The sequence below is a fragment of the Chionomys nivalis genome, chromosome 4, assembly GCF_950005125.1.
Source record: "Chionomys nivalis chromosome 4, mChiNiv1.1, whole genome shotgun sequence".
Lineage (NCBI taxonomy): Eukaryota > Metazoa > Chordata > Mammalia > Rodentia > Cricetidae > Chionomys > Chionomys nivalis.
Genome location: NC_080089.1, coordinates 10,888,641 through 10,907,550, shown reverse-complemented (window position 1 = coordinate 10,907,550; position 18,910 = coordinate 10,888,641). Strand labels below are relative to the sequence as shown.

General features: G+C 37.3%; 1 protein-coding gene across 1 annotated transcript in view; it reads left to right on the top strand.

The window, feature by feature from the left end:
- The window catches only part of Cntn5 (contactin 5), a 1,215,881-nt gene that overhangs the window by 733,831 nt on the left and 463,140 nt on the right, over positions 1-18,910 (top strand). The window contains exons 5-6 of the mRNA XM_057767831.1: positions 9,061-9,184; positions 9,415-9,590. Coding sequence (XP_057623814.1) covers positions 9,061-9,184; positions 9,415-9,590 — 300 coding nt within the window. The remainder of the gene's footprint in view (positions 1-9,060; positions 9,185-9,414; positions 9,591-18,910) is intronic.

Below are 18,910 nucleotides of genomic sequence, written 5' to 3'. Positions count from 1 at the left end.
TTTATAATTATTAGAAAATGATCTCACTTATATTTTCACAAGTAAGATATTTTTAAGTGCAATGACTATATAATTGTAAAACTGTACAAACTCTACACAACTCACTAACTTTTGTCAATACTTTTGAAAAAGTGAGTTCTTTAAAATTATATTATCCAACAATTTAATGTTTGGTTTACCAATATCACACACGCAGATCAAATTATATTTTAAGTGACTTTATTCATGGGAATTTTATGAAAAATTAAAACAAAACTTTTGGTTATCTCTTTTTATAATGTGTTATAGTTTCTTCTTGGATGTTTCATAGTTAGTTAAATAATATTTTGGATATATCATTTCAATTTTGTCTTTCTATTAAATTTTGATCATTCTATGTGTATTTATATTGCAATAATCATGAATTTCAATTAAGAATAATGAAAGGAGTGCATAAAGCATGTGCTCCTAGGATAGCTGGGAAAGAGCTGGGCAGATCCTAAGTTTCCTGACCCTACAGTGGCTGAGGTTGCGTACAAATATCTGAGGGGAAAAGAACATATTTTATGTAGCATGGCTCTGTGATTCACATACACATTTTTTTTTAATTTCTGCCTTTTTTTATTAATTAATTTATTTAATTATTAAAGATTTCTGCCTCTTCCCCGCCACCACCTCCCATTCCCTCCCCCTCCCCCAATCAAGTCTTCCTTCCTCCTCAGCCCAAAGAGCAAGCAGGTTTCTCTGCCCTGTGGGAGGTCCAAGGACCACCCACCTCCATCCAGGTCTATTAAGGTGAGCATCCAAACTACCTGGGCTCCCACAAAGCCATTCCGTGCAATAGGATCAAGAACCCATTGCCATTGTTCTTCAGTTTTCAGTAGTCCTCATTGTCCATTATGTTCAGCGAGACCGGTTTTGTCCCATGCTTTTTCAGACCCCGGCCAGCTGGCCTTGGTGAGTTCCCGATAGAACATCCCCATTGCCTCAGTGTGTGGGTGCACCCCTCGCAGTCCTGAGTTCCTTGCTCGTGCTCACTCTCCTTCTGCTCCTCCTTTGGATCGTGAGACTTCAGTCCAGTGCTCCAATGTTGGTCTCTGTCTCTGTCTTCTTTCATCGCCTGATGAAGGTTAATATTCAGGGGGATGCTTATATGTTTTTCTTTGGGTTCACCTTCTTATTTAGCTTCTCTAGAATCACGAATTATAGTCTCAATGTCCTTTATTTATGGCTAGAAACCAAATATGAGTGAGTACATCCCATGTTCCTCTTTTTGGGTCTGGCTTACCTCACTCAGGATAGTGTTTTCAATTTCCGTCCATTTCTATGCAAAATTCAAGAAGTCATTGTTTTTTACTGCTGAGTAGTACTCTAATATGTATATATTCCATACTTTCTTCATCCATTCTTCCATTGAAGGACATCTAGGTTGTTTCCAGGTTCTGGCTATTACAAACAATGCTGCTATGAACATAGTTGAGCATATACTTTTGTTGTATGTTTGGGCATCTCTTGGGTATATTCCCAATAGTGGTATTGCTGGGTCGAGAGGTAGGTTGAACCCGACTTTCCTGAAAAACAGCCACACTGCTTTCCAAAGTGGTTGCACAAGTTTGCATTCCCACCAGCAATGGATGAGAGTGCCCCTTTCTCCACAACCTCTCCAGCAGAGGCTATCATTGGTGTTTTTGATTTTAGCCATTCTGACCGGTGTAAGATGGTATCTTAATGTTGTCTTGATTTGCATTTCCCTGATTGCTAAGGAAGTTGAGCACGATCTTAAGTGTCTTTTGGCCATTTGAACTTCTTCTGTTGAAAAGTCTCTGTTCAGCTCAGTGCCCCATTTTATAATTGGATTGATTAACCTTTTACGGTCTAATTTCTTGAGTTCTTTGTATATTTTGGATATCAGACCTTTTTCAGTTGCGGGGTTGGTGAATATCTTCTCCCAGTCAGTGGGTTGCCTTTCTGTCTTAGTGACAGTGTCCTTTGCTTTACAGAAGCTTCTCAGTCTCAGGAGGTCCCATTTATTCAATGATGTCCTTAGTGTTTGTGCTGCTGGGGTTATACGTAGGAAGTGTTCTCCTGTGCCCATGTGTTGTAGAGTACTTCCCACTTTCTCTTCTATCAGGTTCAGTGTGTTTGGACTGATATTGAGGTCTTTAATCCATTTGGACTTGAGTTTTGTGCATGGTGATAGATATGGATCTATTTTCATTCTTCTACAGATTGACTTCCAGTTTTGCCAGCACAATTTGTTGAAGATGCTCTCTTTTTTCCATTGTATACTTTTAGCTCCTTTATCGAAAATCAGGTGTTCATAGGTTTGTGGGCTAAAGTCAGGGTCTTCTATTCTATTCCATTGGTCGACTTCTCTGTTTTTATGCCAGTACCAAGCCGTTTTCAGTACTGTAGCTCTGTAATAGAGTTTGAAGTTAGGGATGGTAATGCCTCCAGACGATCCTTTATTGTATAAGATTGTTTTGGCTATCCTGGGTTTTTTGTTTTTCCATATAAAGTTGATTATTGTCTTCTCCAGATCTGTGAAGAATTTTGATGGGATTTTGATGGGGATTGCGTTGAATCTATAGATTGCTTTTGGTAGAATTGCCATTTTTACTATGTTGATCCTTCCAATCCAAGAGCAAGGGAGGTCCTTCCATTTTCTGGTGTCCTCTTCAATTTCTTTCTTCAAAGACTTAAAGTTCTTGCCAAATAGATCTTTCACTTCCTTGGTCAGAGTTACCCCAAGGTATTTTATGCTATTTGTGGCTATCGTGAAAGGTGATGCTTCTCTGATTTCCCTCTCTGCTTCCTTATCCTTAGTGTATAGGAAGGCAACTGATTTTTTGGAGTTGATTTTGTACCTGCCACATTATCAAAGGTGTTTATCAGCTGTAGAAGTTCTTTGGTAGAGTTTTTGGGGTCGCTTATGTAAACTATCATATCATCTGCAAATAATGAAAGCTTAACTTCTTCCTTTCCAATATGGATCCCCTTGATCCCTTTATGTTGTCTTATTGCTATTGCTAGAACTTCAAGCACTATATTGAAGAGGTATGGAGAGAGTGGACATCCTTGTCGTGTTCCTGATTTTAGTGGGATGGCTTTGAGTTTTTCTCCATTTAATTTAATGTTAGCTGTCGGCTTGTTGTAAATAGCTTTTACTATATTAGGTATGACCCTTGTATCCCTAATCTCTCCAAGACTTTTATCATAAAGGAGTGTTGAATTTTGTCGAATGCTTTTTCAGCATCTAATGAAATGATCATATGGTTTTTTTCTTTCAGTTTATTTATATGGTTAATTACATTGATAGATTTGCGTATGTTGAACCAGCCCTGCATCTCTGGAATGAAGCCTACTTGATCATAATGGATAACTTTTCTAATGTGTTCTTGGATTCGGTTTGCCAGTATTTTATTGAGAATTTTTGCGTCGATGTTCATGAGTGAGATAGGCCTGTAATTCTCTTTCTTGGTTGGGTCTTTGTGTGGTTTTGGTATCAGGGTAACTGTAGCTTCATAAAAGGAATTTGGCAATGACTCTTCTGTTTCTATATTGTGAAATACATTAAGAAGTATAGGTATTAGCTCTTCTTGGAAGTTCTGGTAGAATTCTGCATTGAAACCATCTGGTCCTGGGCTTTTTTTGGAAGGGAGATTTTTGATAACTGTTTCTAATTCTTCGCGACTAACAGGTCTATTTAGATCGTTCACCTGGTCTTGGTTTAGGTTTGGTATATGGTACTTATCTAAAAAAGTGTCCATTTCTTTTGCATTTTCCAGTTTTGTGGCATACAGGCTTTTGTAGTAAGATCTAATGATTCTCTGAATTTCCTCTGTGTCTGTGGTTATGTCCCCCTTTTCATTTCTGATCTTATTTATTTGCGTGTTCTCTCTCTGTCGTTTAATTAGTTTGGATAGGGGTTTGTCAATCTTGTTGATTTTTTCCAAGAACCAACTTTTTGTTTCATTGATTCTTTTGACTGTTTTCTGTGTTTCTATTTTGTTGATTTCTGCCCTCAGTTTGATTATTTCCAGTCTTCTACTCCTCCTGGGCGCGTCTGCTTCTTTTTTTTCTAGAGCTTTCAGGTGTGCTGTTAAGTCCCCAATGTATGCTTTCTCCGTTTTCTTTAAGTGGGCACTTAGTGCTATGAACTTTCCTCTTAGCACTGCTTTCATCGTGTCCCATAGGTTTGAGTATGTTGTCTCTTTGTTTTCATTAAATTCAAGGAAGACTTTAATTTCTTTCTTAATTTCTTCCTTGACCCAGGTGTGGTTCAGTAGTTGACTGTTCAGTTTCCATGAGTTTGTCAGCTTTCTGGGGGTAGCATTGTTGGTGGCTTCTAACTTTAATCTGTGGTGATCTGATAAGACACAGGTGGACACTGATATTTTTTTGTATCTGTGGAGGTTTCCTTTGTTTCCAAGTATGTGGTCAATTTTCGAGAAGGTTCCATGAGCTGCAGAGAAGAAGGTGTATTCTTTCCTATTTGGGTGGAGTGTTCTATAGATGTTAAGTCCATTTGATTCATTACCTCCAACAATTCTCTTAATTCTCTATTAGTTTTCTGTCTGATTGACCTGTCCATTGGTGAGAGAGGTGTGTTGAAGTCTCCTCCTACTAGTGTGTGTGATTTGATGTCTGCCTTGAGTTTTAGCAATATTTCTTTTATATAAGTGGGTGCTTTTATATTAGGGGCATAGATATTCAGGATTGAGACTTCATCCTGCTGAATCGTTCCTGTTATGAGTATAAAGTGTCCCTCTTGATCTCTTCTGATTGATTTTAGTTTGAAGTCAGTTTTGTTAGAAATTAGTATGGCCACACCTGCTTTTTTCTTAGGACCATTTGCTTGAAAAACCTTTTCCCAACCCTTTACTCTGAGTAGATGCCTGTCTTTGTGGTTGAGATGAGTTTCTTGCAAACAGCAGACTGTTGGATCCTGTTTTCGTATCCAATCTCTTAGCCTGTGCCTTTTTATTGGTGAATTGAGACCATTAATATTAAGTGATATTAATGACCAGTGGTTGTTAACTCCGGTTATTCTTACTGCTTTTGGTAGAAGAGTTTGTGTGTCTCCTTTCTTTGAGTTGTGCTGTTGAAGGGTCGCTAGATGCCTGGGTTATTGTAGGCAGTGTTGGCAATGTTGGATTCCTTGGGTTGTGATTTTCCTTCTATTACTTTCTGTAGGGCTGGATTTGTGGCAACGTATTGTTTAAATTTGTTCTTATCCTGGAATGTCTTGTTTTCTCCATTAATAGTGAATGATAGCTTGGCTGGGTATAGTAGTTTGGGTTTGCATCCATGGTCTCTTAGTTTCTGTAGTACCTCTATCCAGGACCTTCTGGCTTTCATGGTTTCCATAGAAAAGTCAGGTGTAAGTCTGATCGGTTTACCTTTATAAGTTACTTGGCCTTTTTCCTTTGCAGCTCTTAATATTTTTTCTTTAATCTGTATATTTTGTGTTTTGATTATTATATGGCGAGGGGACGTTTTTTTTTGATCCAGTCTGTTTGGTGTTCTGTACGCTTCTTGAATATTCAAAGGAATATCTTTCTTTATGTTGGGGAAGTTTTCTTCCATAATTTTGTTAAAAATGTTTTCTGGACCTTTGAGCTGTGCCTCTTCTCCTTCTTCTATCCCTATTATTCTTAGGTTTGGTCTTTTTATTGTGTCTCATATTTCCTGAATGTTTTGTGATGAGAATTTGTTGGTTTTGGTGTTTTCTTTGATCAGTCCGTTTATTTTCTCTATGTTGTCTTCAGAATCTGAGATTCTTTCTTCTATCTCTTGTATTCTATTGATTATGCTTGTTTCTGTAGTCTCTGCTCGTTGACCTATATTTGCCATATCCAGCTGGTCCTCAGTTTGTGTTTTCTTCCTTGCTTCCATTTCAGTTTTCAATTCTTGGACTGTTTCCATTACCTGTTTGATCGTTTATTCTTGGCTTCCCAGGGTATCATTTACGTATTTACTCATTTCTTCAAACTTTTTGTTATACTTCTCATCCATTTCTATGAGGGCGTTTTTTACATGTTGTTTAAGGGACTCTATTGCTTTCAAAAAGTCAGTTTTTTCCTCTTCTCCTGTGTTAGGGTGTTCAAGTCCTTGTGTTGTAAGATCATTGGGTTCTGGTGTTTTCATGTTGTTTTTCAGATTGTTGGATGAATTCTTGCCTTGGCGTCTGCCCATCTCCTCTTACCGATGCTATCTATTGGGTTTGATTTAATTGTAGCGGGGCAATCTGCTCTCAGTCCGGGCTTCACTGTTTCTTGCCCGCACTATCCTGCATCCAGTGCCTCCACCGCCCGGGCCTGCCTGCCGGTGCCTCCGCCGCCCGGAACTGTCTGTGCGCCGGTGCCTCTGCCGCCTAGGCCTGCCTGCCTGTGCCTCCGCCACCTGGGCCTGACTGCCGGTGCCTCCGCCACCCGGGCCTGCCTGCGCGCCGGTGCCTCCGCCGCCCGGACTTGCCTGCGTGCCGGTGCCTCCGCCGCCCGGGCCTGCCTGCACGCCGGTGCCTCTGCCGCCTGGACTTGCCTGCCTGCCGGTGCCTCCGCCTCCCGGGCCTGCCTGCCGGTTCACATACACATTTTAAACATCTCCACTTCATGCTACTCTGATCTGCCCACCTGGATCCTGCTTACCTCCATAGACACCAACTCTTGCTGTGACTGGAGCTATCAGAAAAAAAGCCAAAGTTGCTCTTCTTGAGTCTCTACTTCTACATTTCAGCTCCAACAGAATGAGCCTTAACTTGATGTACACTTTTTCTATAAGGCACAAAACCAATGCAAGGGAATCCCCAAAGTAGTAAAGATGTAGGGGCCGATATCGCAATGTATGTGGCTAGGAATAAGAGTCATTGAGGTTGTGTTATGGAGCTTTCTGAGGAGAGCAGGGGTCTTGGTGCTTAAAAGAAGGGAGCAATGGGTGGCTTTGTTTTGTCTTAAGGTTGGTAAGCATGACTGGAATGAGGGCCTCTTTGTAGACTAAAGATGATGGTGTACCCACTGTGCATTTGTAGTATACTTTAATTAACCAGTGTATATCTGTAGCATACTTTACCCATATTTGTGGCACACTTTAGTTACTCATTGTGTGTCTGTGATACACTCTGAGTATGAGTACCCATCATGTATTTGTGACACACTTCAATTACCCATCCTTCAGTTGACGGTAACCTAGGCAGATTCTATATACCAGCTATTATAAATAATGCAGTATGAAGTAGATCACATGCAATTTGAAGCAACTCTATTGAGGGAAGCCTGACTCATAGTCTGATAATTCAAAATAATGTGCACTAGCATCATAAGCTATAGAAACTGAGTACTTTATTGATAATGGTTAAAACTTTACAATAGTAATGTATTTTTTTTAATTAAAAAATGCCACAATGCCAAAAACGAAGAAATTAGGCTTAACTCCATAACTTAGCATTCTATGTACTTTGCTCTTCTGGTTTTATTTCCCATTATTTTCTCTGTTGTTTGGGTTATGGCCTTATGGTGACACATGAAATAGTGGAGAGTTGGAAAAGGGCTCAGATGCTCTGGAACCTGACGGTGATACACAAAAGGCATTCTTCACTTACACAAGGTCATTACAGCATACAGGTGATTTTGCTCATGACAAACAAGCACATTTTTTTCTGGTTTGATGGAGCCTGCCAAGCTTTTATTTCTCTTGCTCTATGTTGACAGCAGAATTTAATTTTAAATCTTTAAAACATTAGTAAGAGCCGATTCACTATGTGACTGGTCTAGTAAAGTCTTCTCTGAGGATTTCAGAGGATTCATTTTTCACTCAGAAGCAAAAACAATGCTGACATCATTAAACACAAAATACTTTAAATGTTAAGGCTTAAATAGAGGGAAGGAGGGAGGGAGGGAAGGAAGAAGTAGCAGTAGAGGTTAAGGTCTAGATTACAAAATCCCAGGCCTTGATACCTTTTCTCTTTTAACTGATCATGTATCCTATGTTTACCTATTCTTAAACATGTAATATACAAATCTTTCAGAATTAATTTATATATCAATTATATATAATAATTGGCTACTTGTGTACATGTGTATTGATTCTAATAAAGATGTGTCTATTTGTTTTCTTACACTTGAGCCTTATGTAATTAGCACTTCCTGTGAATGGGGAACATATATACAGGATGAACTGTGTACTTTGGCACATACCTGTAATTCCTGTCCTAGGGAGATTAAGTGGGGCAGATGATGGATGAATTCAAGGTTAGCCTTGATTCTTCAGGGATTCAACTACTGGTAGTTGGCCTAGTAACAGGGCCTGGCCCCATACCCTTGCACACACTGGATGAACTACTTGGCCTCAATGCATTAAAAGAACAGAAAGGTTGCCGAAAAATGATGAGGGTATACAGGAGAAGTTGAAAGGTAGGGCGTAGGAGATGTATGTGATCAAAACACATTGCTTAATTGTTTGTTCATTTGTAATAGTAACTGAAAAATATATTTTAAAAATAGGAATTTAAATCAAAAGCATGAAATGGACAATTCCTTGTCTATAGCTCTTACGGCACAATATGAATCTGGAACCTTTCCTTAACTTTGTTACTTTTAGCATTCTTAGAATTTTGCCAACTTTAGGGAATTTTGAAATGCTTTTACATTATTTTTTTTTTTTTTAATTTTTCGAGACAGGGTTTCTCCGTAGTTTTTGGTTCTTGTCCTGGAATTAGCTCTTGTAGACCAGGCTGGCCTTGAACTCACAGAGATCTGCCTGCCTCTGCCTCCCGAGTGCTGGGATTAAAGGCGTGCGCCACCACTGCCCAGCCTTTTACATTATTTTATTTGTGTTTCATATATATATATATATATATATATATATATATATATATATATATATTTGTGATGTTTGCCTCTTCTGTTTCACACATGAAGATCAATTTAGACGGTAGTGCTCTGCAAGGCATATTGCCTCTGCCTCCCTTCAGAAATGTGACTGCTGAATAGAAAGGGGTCAAGAGATTTAAATGCAATAGTCAAGGGTGGATTGACCTCGGCAATGAATCATTTTAAAGTGCACATCTTTTGGTCTTTGCAGACAGTGTGGATTATGGGCCAGTGTTTGTGCAAGAACCTGATGATGTCATTTTTCCAACGGATTCTGACGAAAAGAAGGTAGCTCTGAATTGTGAAGTTCGTGGCAACCCTGCTCCTACTTATAGGTAAAAATTAATTATGTGTTGATTTTCTTCAGCTTTAAAAAATTCCTCAAGAATGAAAAAGACAGGGGGAATTTCTGAGTTCAAGTTCAGCCAGGGCTACATAGCAAGACCCCGCCATGTGTGTTTGTGTGTGTTTGTGTGCGTGTGTGTGTGCGCGCATATGCGCACACTTTTAAGAATTATAATGCCTTTCATAATTTAATGTATTTGTCTTCTGATATTTTTCTCAGGTGGCTCCGGAATGGAACAGAAATCGATCTGGAAAGTGACTATCGCTACAGTTTGATAGATGGTACCTTTATCATAAGCAATCCAAATGAAGTCAGGGATTCTGGGCTTTATCAATGTTTAGCCACCAACACTTTTGGAAGTATTCTCAGTCGAGAAGCAACACTTCAGTTTGCCTGTGAGTAAAGTAAGATTATTGTCACTATAGTTTATATGCACAAATTTAAACCTCCAGTTACAAAGGTTACAACTGAATTTTAAAATAGTACTACGCCATACTCTAGATTAAAACTAGAAAAACAATAAGTTTCTCCTGAGGGTATTGTTAGGTTCCCTGGAATACTTACTAGATCCCAAATAAACTCAATGTCCTATCCATGAGCATTAAAATCTCATTCATGAAAGTAGATGGTTTTAGAAATTGTCCTTCACCTGCTTGGCTCCTTCTTTTACACTTTGTAATTGCAATTTCCTACAGGCTATCAAAGTACATATTAGCACATTTCAGAAGTTCTGCATGTATTAGAGACCAAAGAAGTACCATGAAACAATAATGCATTAGATGGCGACTATTAACTACCAAACTGATATTTGAGATTTTGATTAAATGAAATTTCTGTCTCTGTCTCTGTTCTCTCTCTCTCTCTCTCTCTCTCTCTCTCTCTCTCTCTCTCTCTCACACACACACACACACACACACACAAGCTCATATAGCCAATATGTCATTGCATTTTGTTCATTGATATTACATACATGACTGGTCTTCTGTAAGGTTATGATGCCAGAAAAGGCTGCAGATGTCTTGATTGGTGCAATTACACCTCATGGTATTTGCACAATAACAAAGTCATGCAGTGCTGCCTTTTACTGAATATAACCTATTAGAAAGTGAGGCATGATCTTATAGACACTCTAATATAAATATACCTAAATTACATCATAGACACGATGAACCAGAGGCAAATTTAAAAATTTGTCAAATTCCTTCATTGATAGAGGAGCTTAAACAAAATTGAGAATAGTGTACCGTGTGAAAAAGTTTAATATTATTTGATAGTAAGTAATCCTATTTGAATTTAAATTCTTGAGGATTACAGTCAGTGAAAATTGAAAGGGGGGATGAGGAATCCTTGAATTAATACATATAACTATATTCATTATATAAGTTATCAAAATGATTTTTGAGTTAATTTAAACTCTGAGGAATGAAGTAATTGATTCTTCTTCATAGCATCTTCCTTGTGTCCTTTCTAAAATTAACTTGAGATCCAGACACCTCTTATAAAAGTGAGAAGAGGAAAAAGAATAAAGGGCTGGGAATAGAATCAATTTGAAGAAGTCTGAGCGAGGTCCTAGAAAAAATCAAAATTCTATTATTTTACATTAATTTGGTCAATTTCAGAAAGAAGACGCATTTAAAATTTAAAAAGAAGAGTAGCCTGAATCTACTATTTTTATTTTATAGAATGATTAGTGGCAAATCATAGAGCCTTCATAAGATTTGTATTCACAATAGCGGACTAGCCCAAGAAACCCAATGTGTAACCACCCCTGCCCCGTTTCTATTGAGTGAAGTGGTCATTGGCACACAGACACAGCACAACATTTCTTTAATGATATCTCCAGTTTGATCTTTAGTCATTCTTGGAGACTAAAACTGCATTATAATCTAAATAATCTTTATATTTTGACCTTATCAACTGCTACACTCTTGATTAATTTTCACAACTCTATGAGTTAGCAAAAGTAAACTGTAGTATGAAAATTCAATATAGAAATCACCACATTCTATATTTCTTTGCACTATTCAAAGCGAAGAACTATTTAACTTTCCTTGTGGATGTTTATGAACCATCAGGACTTACTGGCTTGTCCACAGTTAGGATCCAGATGCCAAATGCTGAGATCAGACAAAGGTAGCTCTTTCTATTCTCAGTAGCTGACACTACCACAGGTTCTGGTTATTGAAGACAGAAGTTTGTGAGGACATAAATTTTGGTCCTGCTTACCAGCAAAGAAAGCAAGAAAGTAGGAAAAAAGGGAGAGGGGGCGGAAAGAAAGAAAAAAAGGAAGGAAGGAAGAAAGGAAGGAAGGAAGGAAGGAAGGAAGGAAGGAAGGAAGGAAGGAAGGAACAAACGAACAAATGAACTGGAAGGAAGGAAAGAAGAGAGAAAAAAACAGAGAGAGAGAGAGAGGGAGAGAGAGAAGGGAAGGAAAGAGGGAGAGAGGGAGGGACGGAGAGAAAGAGGAAGGGAGGGAGGGAGGGAGGGAGGGAGGGAGGGAGGGAGGGAGGGAGGGAGGGAGGGAGGGAGGGAGGAAGGAAAAAGTTATATAGAATGTATTTAAAATTAAGCAAGTGTAAAACAAAATTAAATTCTCCAGAAGTTTTCTTTCTATTCACGTGCTAATAACATGCTTATAAAATAATTGTTCCAAAAATTATTTTATTGACATGTTTATCCTGAACATCTTAAAAATGTGACTTATTTGACTTGAGATAGATGAGTTATGATCAACAAGCAAAAGATACACATGCAAATCCTCATGAAATGCATTGCATAGCAATGGAGATTAGCATGTTCCAGGAAGTCTCATAATCAGTATGGGTAAAACAAAGACTCCCCGGAATTTCCTCAGGACCAACACAGAGAAAGAGAGAAATTACAGGCTCTACTTCAAAAGAAACAGTTTTTCCTGACAAATTCTTATAATATTTCTCATGTGAACCTTGTATTGCAAACTCAGCAACATCACTACATGAATTAGCAGCAAATTTAATTAGCCTGACGTAAAGCCTAATCCATTCTGTAAAGGTAGTCATGAAGTAATCCATATAATTTACTTATATCTCTATATACAAAGATATAATTAGAATGTGTATTCGAATTCTGAATAGCACCTAATGGATTTGGTGCCTCACTCAAAGAGACACTTCCTCTTCTCCAAACCTGCCCTGCACATGCACATATTAACTGTCTACTCATGAGAATTTTCACACTAAAATCTTCCCAGTGGAATAGCTACAAACTTGTTTCAGCCCAGTTGATGTTAATACTTTAGTTTAGCATTAATAAATATCTCGCTCACAGGGGTATAGTAAAAATTAATGGAGTGAAAAAATTATGTTTGTGATCTTATTTTCAAGTTCAGGGAGGGGGTCATAAATAAACAGAAAGCTGATGTGTTCTTGCTGGTAGTGAATGTTAGTGGTTATCTAGATTATTCTTGACAAAAATATATTTTCTTCCTGGAATTTATGTTCATCATGAGGGTAATTTCTTTACATAGTGAGGTGATCTCTCTTCAGTGACAAGTGAGAATATACCATATCAAACATTGTCAGTCTGTTAGCTTATTGCCACCCTGATGAGAATTTGAAACGGATAAGTTGACATGGAACACTTTTCAATACCCTTAACCCAAAGCTCATTTCAATCTCTCCAATGTTGGTAATTTTTTTCTTCTTAGAAATAATTCATGCTAGCAAGTCAAACTGAAAATGAATCAAGAATAAAATCTCCTCATGCTGTCTCTTGCTTCAGAATATATCTTTATACGCAATCCTCAGTAAATTGATAGTTCATATCTAAATTTGAACATATTGCTTTTCAGGGCATTTAGATGATTTAGATCCAGAATATTCCATTAGTTTTCCTTGAAGCCGTTGATTAAAATAACTTCCTTAACTTTTGAGAGATTTTATGACTTGTAGACTTTATATCTAAGCCCTTTAATTTAACCTTTCATTTTCTTTAAAATTCAAAAATTACTTCTCTGCCTTTTTCATAACTTCTTCCTCCAAAGTAAAATTGACCTTAGACTTCAAAACCACATTTTACTAGTTTTAAACATCTAATGAAATTATTTGAATAATCATTTACTCCACAGTGTAGCCCAAGCTTATTGCATTGGTCTATGAGGCTTTGCTCATAATAACTTTATTAATTTATTTTGACATTAATCTGAATGAAGGAATTAAATTAGCCTGAAAGAGTTCTATAAATGTTAGATTTTGTTATAAAGTAAATTAAGGTATTTTTATTGGATCTATCATGTATAAAACAACTGTATTTTTTTAAATTTTGTTTTGTTCTGTGATTCAGTCGTATGTAGCTTAGATCAGCCTGAACTGACCTTGTTTTTCAGTTTTGCTGCCTCCACCACCTTAGTGCTGAAGCTACAGTCTGTTCCATCATTCCTCACCATATAACTCCTTTTTAAAGAGTAAAATATAATTATAATGATAGCTTAACTGTTCTTCTTAAAGACTGTTCTTTTGCTGTGACTGGCAGAGCTCAGTGACTGTGATTTAAAGAAAAGCAGTTAGACGTGAGTTAAAAATCAGTAAGTAAACAGTAAAGAAATCTTAAATTTGATAAAGGAGTTTCACATGCTTAATTCTATTTATTACACAAAATCCAAATCTATAATTGTTTTATTTATTAACATTAAGACAAATGTCCCAGCGTAACGAATGACCGCCAGGGACTTGGCTCAGTTGTCTGGCTTGGCACCATTCCAGAGCGCCTGCCCAGAGGTGGCACTGCCTACAGTGGGCTGGGCACACCTCTCCCAACCAGAAAATAGGCAGAGACTCTCCTACAAGGAATCTGAGGAGACATTTTCTCAGTGGAGGCTCCTTCTCCGGTTTGACTCTAGGTGTGTCAAGATGAGAAAATCAAACCAGAACAGTATAAAAACCAGTCCTGCCTTGTTTCCCTTGCGGAACTTCAACAACTTACACTACCAGCATGCTCTCTCTTCCTTGCCCTATATCATATTTATTTCTTACTCTGTTGCATGGCATCTATTTTGACAACGCCTCAAGGCATAGAATGAATTAACTATACTAGGCTAAGACACAGAAAGCATTAACTATACTAGACTATGAGTGCATTGTGGATCACATGCCTCAACCATTCTTTCAAATTAATTTCTATTTTAATAGTCAACCCCTCTCATATGGAACAGTCAGTGATGGAGTGCAAAACCTCCAGTGGCGTAGTTACTACCCACCCAAAGCATTTGCTCCGAGTCCTGAAGATGATCGCTTCCTTACTAGTACATGAGAATCCACCTCCAACAATTACAAGAAAGAAATATAAATAGTGCAATATATGTAAAAATATTATGAATTTTCAAGTTTCATATACATGATAGCTAGGGATATTATTATTTCATTTAAGAGCAGTAGGGAGCAGAGAGAAGGCTCAGTGGGTAAATGCATTTGCTACCAAACCTGAGAGTTCGTTTAATTCCTGAGACCCACCAGGTGGAAGGAAAAAACTGAGTATAGCAAGTTGTCTTACCATCTATGTACATGCTCTGGCTTGCCTTTGTGCCCCTGTACTTACACAAGTAAATAGTATAAACTACTTTAAAATGTAATAATAGCTATCCTAGTATTAATGAATGTAATTAATGTTATCAATCCAATTTTTATTCATTCTGTACATAGTGATTTATTTTCATGTAATTTTCCATATTACTGGTGATAGCCCCCATATTCCAATAAATTTCTATGTAAAACTCAGTCATCTAAAAGGAATATGTCAAAGTCTCCTTTTAAAAACTAATGTCAACTGTGACCATGACTGCAGAACATAGGCTTCTAGCCAGGTTTTTCTATTTATTCTGGTAGCAATATTTTCTGTCTATTTTTTTATAATCTGATTTGTTTAGAATCAAGCTATAGTAACAGAATTTACCTCTCAGTGTTATAATTTTGTGATCATTTTCAATAAGAATGTCTGGTAAGTCCTTTCTATCTCTTTTGTCTGTTCCTAGTGTAACTTCTTCCAAATACCACTTTTTCTCTTAATTTTATGTGTATGCAAGTGCCTGCCTAACTGTATATGCACTGTGTGCATGCAGGAACCTATGCAGGCCAGATAAGGGCATCAGAACCCTTCAAATGGACTCACAGTTGCAGTAAGCATCCATATATATTCTGGGAAATAATCCTGGGTTCTCTGCAAAAGTAATAACTGTTTCTAACCACTGAGCAATTTGGTTAGCCCTTACCAATTTTTAACAAGACATTCAGAAATCATAACCTCCACTTATAATTGCTATTTTAATCTAATTTTAAATGAAATAAAACATTTACCTCTCAACTCATAGGTATATGAACTTAGCAAATTGACTCCTCAAAGTTCATGAAATTAAATGGTTGTTTTGATGTATCCCATCTCTCACAGCTGTGTGTAGAAGCTGTCAGTGATGAAGATCAAATGAGGCTATTAATATCCATCTGTGACATAAACACAGGAAATCCTTTACTTTGGTATCCCAACCATAACACATCCATGTAAATTGTTATCCATGGGATTTCAGAGAGAAGCATTACATTTTCAGAATAATAAGTTTAATTACTTCAATTGAGAAAAGAAAATCACAGAGTCTCCATGACTCATTGGTCTATGAGCCAGTCTAGAAAAGTAGGAATATAATGATGTTCTAAATTACTTCGTAAGAATACTAATTGCTATACAAGGCAGATGTTCCCTTCACTTCCCCCATTTAAGTAGTCTTAATAAGTAGCACTATGTCTTTGTTTCATAAAATACTCCATGATAATGTTTTTATGTTGGGTCTCAGAGTTGTGCAATAATGAGGGACAGACCACCAAAGTCTATTAAACCAAAGGCAAGATTTATTCCAGAAAAAGAAAAAATAATCACCCTGGGGCACACAAAGCTTATCAACTATAGCTGTGACCACATCCAGAGACCTGGCTTCTGGAACTGTGGCATTGGGGTTGGTTTGGAGCCTCTTCTTATAGTAAAATCAAGCACACCAGGTGTGTGTCAAAGAACTTTTACAACCCTGAGGTCAGACTTAAAGTCACATTACATTTTAGTTTGGCAACTTTTGGATATAGGATGCTAACTTATGATGTTTGCAAAAGCCTGGAGCTAACACAGCCACTTTTTACTGTCCCTGAAAGAATGCAAGACAGAGAGTTGAGTAATGTAGGGGGACAGTTAAAACTGAAGGGAATACAAGCAGAGGATCCCATAGAGACAATAGCTAGATGCTAAACTTCGTCCACAGTACCTGCCTAGATGGGAAGCTGGGAGTTAGGAGACAACTGTTAAAAGTTTACCTCTGTATAGAGTGGCTGCTAGGATGTCTGCTCTCAAGGCAGAAAGTATTTGTTAAAGGTTAAGAGTGGCTGTCAGCTTTTTTTTTTTTTCTTACAAAATGTGTTTGGGCTTACAATTTTATAATTCCATATTCCTAGACTAGACCCCTTTATTTCTATATTCTATTCCTGGACTCTTCATTTATTCTTCATCTTTGGTAATATTTTATTTTATATATTTCCAGAAGCTATGCTTCCAAGTGATTTCAGAATTCATACCCGAATTGATTAATCAGTTTTGAAATAGAAAATGAAAAGACTATTATTAAAAATAACATAAACAGTATCATAAAAATAATTATTTCCACCAAGGTGGAAACCAAAATGTTTAATGTTAGACTTAGTATTTACACTTAATGATATAAACATTGTTAATATTTATGACAATGCTGAGAGTGGCTGCTAAGGTTTATTTAAGTTATGTGGCAGACAGTGGGATAACCTATCAGCTTTTACTGTCACATTCAACCACAAATCAAACTCAGTCATTATCCATGAAGAAATCTTGGAGAATTAGGTAATTTTATCAGAAGAAACTGAGAATTGAAAGGAGATAAAACTGAGTTCTATCTCATTCCATCTGACTGTACGTTCCCTAAATATCATAAAATGAACAGGAGCCTCCTATGTTATGAGAGTTTTTGAATATGTCATCAACAGTCTAAATTGTAGGAAGAGGGTGCCTGCTTGTTCTTCCTGGTCACCCAGCTAGCTTAGCCCAGAAATAACCACACAGAAACTGTATTAATTAAATCACTGCTTGACCCCTTAGCTCTAATTTCTTATTGGCTAATTATAACATCTTAATTTAAGCCATTTCTATTAATCTGTGTATCACCACATGGCAGTGGCTTACTGGGTAAAATTCTCGGGGTCTGTCTCTGGTGGATCCATAGCATGTCTTTGACTCTGCCTTCTTTCTCCCAGCATGCCATTTAGTTTTCCCCACTTACCTAAGTTCTGCCCTATCAATAGGCCAAGTCAGTTTCTTTATTTATTAACAAAGAAAAGCAGCACATAGAAAGAAGGATTCCTACACCACTAAACAATTCCAACATTATGCTGATTTTATAATTTCTGATATTAGCAATAGAAAATTGAAATAATAAATATCATAGATCGTACTTGTGACCTTCAGGTCAGAATAGCAGTAAACGTGATCTATGCATTGTCTCTGATAGTCTTATGTATATTTTGGCCATTTTTTATCTGTTAAATACAAATTTCCCTAATTATGAGAGAGATATTATAGTTTGGATACAAAAATACCATTCTCCACTGGATTTTGTGCTCTAATCTAGACTTCTGACATTATTTCTAGAGGTCCAGCACCTCTCAGTGTCACTAGGGCAAGCCTAGATTGTAGCCCAGTGCAGTTCTACCTGGATCTCTGTACTTCTAGATTGCACATGGGATTTCACTCTCACCGGCCTGAATGTACAAGCCACTCTGCTACTACTGTTCTCCCATTGTGACTGGTTTCATCTCCCAATACAGAAGGATATAATATTACCTAAGTAAACAAAAAGTGCATTTTAAGCAACTGACAAACTTTTAGAATTGACAGAGGCATCTCACTACCTGGACAGTCACCCAAAGCTCTTCTGTACCATTGGGGCATCCATCTTTAGCCTACAGGCCCATAGTATCCAGCAGACTTTTCCATGAAGCAGGAAATTTCAAAGACAGTTCTACCTATATTGGCAGTTTGTCAGTCACATTTTTTTTGTGTGTGTCCTGAATAATATATAGCAGACTCTTTCATGAAGCAAGAACTCCGAAGTATTTTCTCACCTTTAGGCAAGTTCATCAGTCATTTCTCTGTGGGTCCTGCATGTCCAGTTCATCACGCAATCTAGCAAGAGCAGTCTCTTTCCCAAATGGCTAACCAACTCCAAAAGCAGCCTTTTCAATGCTTATCTTCCACTTGAAGTAGATTGGTGCTGCCAAGAGCAGATTTGTCTCATTTTCATGGAATTACTAAATTCTTAAAACATTTTAAATACCATATTCTGTAGTCTTTGAAAGCTTTGAAGAATACCTATCCATCTGAAATGTATATGTGTACATTTAGAAAATCTAACATGACTACAAGTTTGATTATTAAAGATGATAATCTATTGACCTGTATTACTTGATTATACATTACAGTTTTAAACGAGCTGCATAAACACAATACCTTAATCAAGAGCAGAAATACATATATACAGTATAACAAAATTGACCTTAAATTTGTATCAATAGAGCAAGATTCATACCAATGCAAATCTCTATAGCATATCCCCCTTTAAATGTAAAGAAACATTTATAGACAATATTTGGGAATATGGGCATAGTTCTGTCCAAACCTT